This window comes from Salvelinus sp. IW2-2015, unplaced genomic scaffold (genome assembly GCF_002910315.2).
Source record: "Salvelinus sp. IW2-2015 unplaced genomic scaffold, ASM291031v2 Un_scaffold1601, whole genome shotgun sequence".
In the NCBI taxonomy this organism is placed as follows: Eukaryota; Metazoa; Chordata; class Actinopteri; order Salmoniformes; family Salmonidae; genus Salvelinus; species Salvelinus sp. IW2-2015.
The window spans coordinates 150,321-156,441 of NW_019943023.1; the positions used below are offsets into that span (position 1 = coordinate 150,321).

At 40.2% G+C, this 6,121-nt stretch overlaps 1 protein-coding gene across 1 annotated transcript in view; it reads right to left on the reverse strand.

The window, feature by feature from the left end:
• The window catches only part of LOC112071385 (zinc finger SWIM domain-containing protein 6-like), a 63,528-nt gene that overhangs the window by 11,518 nt on the left and 45,889 nt on the right, over positions 1–6,121 (reverse strand). The window contains exon 8 of the mRNA XM_024138840.2: positions 5,137–5,283. Within this exon, the coding sequence (XP_023994608.1) occupies positions 5,137–5,283 (147 nt within the window). The remainder of the gene's footprint in view (positions 1–5,136; positions 5,284–6,121) is intronic.

Sequence of the window (6,121 nt, forward strand, 5' to 3'; positions counted from 1 at the left end):
TCTGTGTCAGATTCAATACAGCAAGGTTGTGGATCAATCTGTGTCAGATTCAATACAGCAAGGTTGTGGATCAATCTGTGTCAGATTCAATACAGTAAGGTTATTATAGTAAATTAAAACTGAAACTCAACTGAAATATAAATAATTAACAAATCTGTAATTTTTTTAAATAAAAAAACACTATTATTATCTTTGACTCGAAAACGAAATAAAAACCCTTTTGAATTATGTTCAGTTTTAGTTTGCGAGGCAAAAATCGAATGGGGTTGTCAAGCTTTTTTTCTAATGGGGTTTTCAAGCTTCTGAATCTGGCGGGGCACATTGAGATTGACTTTATAATTTACAGATAGACTCATCGAGATGACGAGCAGCCACGCAGAGATTGGGCACATTTGAGTGGCAAGGCTAAAGAAACCAACTGTAGACAAAAGTCAAGGAGTGGAGTCGGGGGAGGTGACTCTGCAACAGTCGGACACTAATGTGGTTTTCTAACAGCAAGGCTCAGATCAACATGGCAGTGTTGCCACTGTTTATAAAATGTTTTTCTATATGATGTCCCACCCCCATATTACACACTTAAAACATAATATTATTATGCATGTACACCTTGCAGAATCAGTTAGAGAGAGCCTCAAATCATATTTATTTGTATATATCCACTGTACACATAAATTAAGGAAAATTGGTCCCTGTTTCAGTCATGTGTTTGGTCACGTTCGTGTGGGTCAAACAAAAACAGCCTAATGATTAGTTGACAATAGAGCCTCCCACCGTGCAGGCGATGGCTGCAGGATGAAGTCTGTGAGGAGCAACTGCAGAAACTTGCAATCGACTGCAGTCAAAACTTCACCTTTGACCACATAATTTTTGTAAAGTTCATGCAGTCGACATGTCTGACAATTTTTCCCCCCAGAATGCAACACACTTTAAAAAGGCACCGACTTGACAAAAGTGATCTGCTCCAATGAGCACGATGCAAGACCGAGTATCTGCGCATATGCACCGGTGGGCTTCACGCTGCTATAACCTGGTAGCTACTGGACCAAAACAGTGAAGAAATTTTGCTTCGCGCTTCAACGCTCCTGGTTGTTGACCCACTACTAGTGTTTACTGAGTCTACCTTTAAACCTAACCTATGACCTGACCCATCACCTTATACATTACTGCCCCACAGTGGCAAGAAGTGACATCCCCCCACAAACAGTGTATTGGATAGGCTTCTTTCTGTCACTAACATAAAAACTAAACAATATAAAAACTAAATACATTTTTATAAAACTTTAAATAAAGACGAAGAAAGTGGATCTGAAAACAAACTAAAACTAAACTGAATTTCAAATAAAACCTTAAAAACAAATAGAAATAAAAACACAAAACTATAATAACCTACAATACAGTCACCTCCATTATTATGAAATTAGCTCTGCGCTGTCCCAGAACACCACAACATGCCATTTCAGTGATGCAGAGCTACTGGGTGTCCAGGCGCTAGTTTTACCCCCAGCACCAACACACCAGATACGGATATAGTCTACAGTCTGCACCAAAATGACTTATTTCAACCAAGGCCAAAGTCTCTTAGGGCTTCACAATGATCAATGTTTGATGTGCTGGTTCCGTAATTGAGATATATACGCTGATCAAAAATATAAACGCAACATGTAAAGTGTTGGTCCCATGTTTCATGGCTGATATAAAAGATCCCAGAAATGTTCCATACACACAAAAAGCTTATTTCTCTCACATTTTGTGCACAAATTTGTTTACATCCCTGTTAGTGAGTATTTCACCATTGCCAAGATAATCCATCCATCTGACAGGTGTGGCATATCAAGAAGCTGATTAAACAGCACGATCATTACATAGGTGAACCTTGTTCTGGGGACAATAAAAATACACTAAAATGTGCAGTTTTGTCACACAACAATGCCACAGATGTCTCAAGTTGAGGGAGCGTGCATTTGGCATGCTGACTGCAGGAATGTCCACCAGAGCTGTTGCCAGAGGATTGAATGTTCATTTATTTACCATAAGCCACCTCCAACGTCGTTTTAAAGAATTTGGCAGTACGTCCAACCGGCCTCCCAACCGCAGACCGCGTGTATGCCGTTGTGTGGGTGAGCGGTTTGCTGATGTCAACGTTGTGAACAGAGTGCTCCATGGTGGCGGTGGGGTTATGGTATGGGCAGGCATAAGCTATGGACAATGAACCCAATTGCATTTTATCAATGGCAATTTGAATGCGCAGAGATACCGTGACGAGATCCTGAGGCCCATTGTCGTTCCATTCATCCAACGCCATCGCCTCATGTTAAGGAATGATAATGCACGGTCCATGTCGCAAGGATCTGTACACAATTCCTGGAAGCTGAAAAAGTCCCAGTTCTTCCATTGCCTGCATACTCACCAGACATGTAACCCATTGAAAATATTTGGGATGCTCTGGATCGACAGCGTGTTCCACTTCCCTCTAATATCCAACAACTTCGCAAAGCCATTGAAGAGGAGTTGGACAACATTCCACAATCAACAGCCTGATCAACTCAATGCGAAGGAGATGTGTTGTACTGCATAAGGTAAATGGTGGTCACCAGATACGGACTGGTTTTCTGATCAACGCCCCTACATTTTGTTTCAAGGTATTTGTGACCAACAGATGCATATCTGTATTCCCAGTCATGTGAAATCCATAGATTAGGGCCTCATTTATTTATTTCTATTGACCGATTTCCTTTAATGAACTGTAACTCAGTAAAATCTTAAATTGTTGAGTTWATATTTTTGTTCAGTATATATACACACACACCTCGTGTTGTGACAAGGTAGGTATACAGAAGATGGTATTTTACCAAATAGGGCTAAGTCCATATTATAGCAAGAACAGTTCAAATAAGCAAAGAGAAACAACAGTCCATCATTACTTTAAGACATGAAGGTCAGCCAATCCGGGAAAATGTCAAGAACTTTGAAAGTTTCTTCAAGTGCAGTTGCAAAAACCATCAAGCGCTATGATGAAACTGGCTCTCATGAGTACCGCCGCTGGAAAGGAAGACCCAGAGTTACCTCTGCTGCAGCGGATAAGTTCATTAGAGTTACCAGCCTCAGATATTGCAGCCCAAATAAATGCTTCACAGAGTTCAAGTAACAAGTAAAAGAAACCAGTACTATCAAATCAAATGCATTTACAAAGCCCTTCTTACATCAGCTGATGTCAAAAGGTGCTGTACAGACACCCAGCCTAAAACCCCAAACAGCAAGCAATGCAGGTGTAGAAGCACGGACATCAATAATAAGAAGAGACTTGCTTGGGCCAAGAAACACGAGCAATGAATATTAGACCGGTGGAAATCTGTCCTTTGGTCTGATGAGTCCAAATTTGAGATTTTTGTTTCCAACCGCCATGTCTTTGTGAGACGCAGAGTAGGTGAACCGATGAACTCAGCATGTGTGGTTCCCACCGTGAAGCATGGAGGAGGTGGTGTGATGGTTTGGGGTGCTTTACTTTTCCATATGTGTTATTTCATAGTTGATGTCTTCTCTATTATTCTACAATGTAGAAAATAGTACAAATAAGGAAAAACCCTGGAATGTGTAGTTATGTCCAAACTTTTGACTGGTACTGTGTGTGTGTGTGTGTGTGTGTGTGTGTAGGTGTGTGTGTGTGTGTGTATACACTACCGTTCAAACGTTTAGGGTCACTTAGAAATGTCCTTGTTTGTGAAAGAAAAGCAAATTTTTGTCCATTAAAATAACTTAATATTTATCAGAAATACAGTGTAGACATTGTTAATGTTGTGTAGACTTTGTTAAGGTTGTAAATGACTATTGTAGCTGGAAATGGCAGATTTTTTTAATGGATTATCTACATAGGAATACAGAGGCCCATTATCAGCAACCATCACTCCTGTGTTCCAATGGCACGTTGTGTTAGCTAATCCAACTTTATCATTTTAAAAAGGCTAATTGATCATTAGAAAACCCTTTTGCAATTATGTTAGCACAGCTGAAAACTGCTGTTCTGATTAACCTCTCTTGGGTGGAGGGGCAGTATTTTCACGTCCGGATGAAAAGCGTGCCCAGAGTAAACTGCCTGCTACTCAGGCCCCGATCCTAGGATATGCATATTATTAGTAGATTTGGATAGAAAACTCTGAAGTTTCTAAAACTGTTTGAATGATGTCTGTGAGTATAACAGAACTCATATGGCAGGCAAAAACCTGAGAAAAAATACAACCAGGAAGAGGGAAATCTGAGGTTTGTAGTTTTTCAACTCTTTGCTTATCCAAGATACAGTGGAAATGGGGTCATGTTGCACTTCCTAAAGCTTCCACTAGATGTCAACAGTCTTTAGAACCTTGTTTAATGCTTCTACTGTGAGGTGGGGGCGAATGAGAGGGGATTTTGTAAGGTCTCTCCCAGAGTGCCACGAGCTGACCATGCGCGTTCATGTGAGAGTTAGCTTGAGTTCCATTGCATTTCTGAAGAGAAATGAATTCTCCGGTTGGAACATTATTGAAGATTTATGTTAAAAACATCCTTCGTTTGACATGTTTGTACGGACTGTAATATAACTTTTTTGACCTTTTGTCCGTACTTTCCGCTGGACTTGCACGCGCGTCGTGAGTTTGGATTGTGTACTGAACGCGCGAACAACAAGGAGGAATTTGGACATAAATTATGGACATTATCGAACAAAACAAACATTTATTGTGGAACTGGGATTCCTGGGAGTAAGTGAATATTTATAATGCTATTTCTGACTTCTGTTGACTTCAACATGGCGGATATCTCTTTGGGTTGATTTGTCGTCTGAGCGCCGTACTCAGAATTTTGCTGGCCTCGAAGGCCAGCATCCCGGAGTCGCCTCTTCACTGTTGACGTTGAGACTGATGTTTTGCGGGTACTATTTAATGAAGCACACAAACACAGTGTCTGATCTAGAAGAACAGGAACACTAGAACCCGTCTGACAGAACCAATCACACCAAATCATCATTGATGACATCACTAATTTCTTCCTCAGCCATCCTCCAAATCACAGCTCATGAATAAGAGATGGCGCAGAATAAAAGAAACTGTAGAAATACAATGAATTAAATATGCAGGAAAGAGTGAGAAAGTGTGTGCCTACGTGTACCTGAGAAGTCTAGGAAGGCGTTGCCCCCCTCCTCGTCTCCTCGTCCCGTGTCCAGTAGGGTGCTGAACAGAGTGCCAATAGGGTCCAGGGGGTGGCCCACCCAGCCCTCCATGTTAGTGACTGACGTCATGCCTTTATGGAGCAGCTCTGGAGAGGACACCGACCACATACTGTTATTACTCTATTTACACAGTTAATACACAGGTATTACTCTAGTTACACAGATAATACACATTTTACTCTATAGTTACAGTTAATTCACATATTACTCTATAGTTACACAGTTAATACACATATTACTCTAGTTACACAGTTAATACACATATTACTCTAGTTACACAGTTAATACACATATTACTCTAGTTATACAGTTAATACACATATTACTCTATAGTTACACAGTTAATACACATATTACTCTAGTTACACAGTTAATACTCTAGTTACACAGTTAATACATGTATTACTCTAGTTACACAGTTAATACACATATTACTCTAGTTACACAGTTAATACACACATTACTCTACTTACGCAGTTAATACTCTGGTTACACAGTTAATACATGTATTACTCCAGTTACAGTTAATACACAGTTAATACCCTAGCTACGCAGTTAATACCCTAGCTACGCAGTTAATACCCTGGCCACACAGTTAATACTCTGGTTACGCAGTTAATACTCCAGTTACGCAGTTAATACTCCAGTTACGCAGTTAATACTCCAGTTACGCAGTTAATACACGCAATACTCTAGTTACACAGGCAATACACTCATTACCCTAGTTACACGGTTAATACCCTAGTTACACGGTTAATACCCTAGTTACACGGTTAATACCCTAGTTACACGGTTAATACCCTAGTTACACAGTTAATACCCTAGCTACACAGTTAATACCCGTATTACTCCAGTTACAGTTAATACCCGTATTACTCCAGTTACAGTTAATACCCGTATTACTCCAGTTACAGTTAATACCCG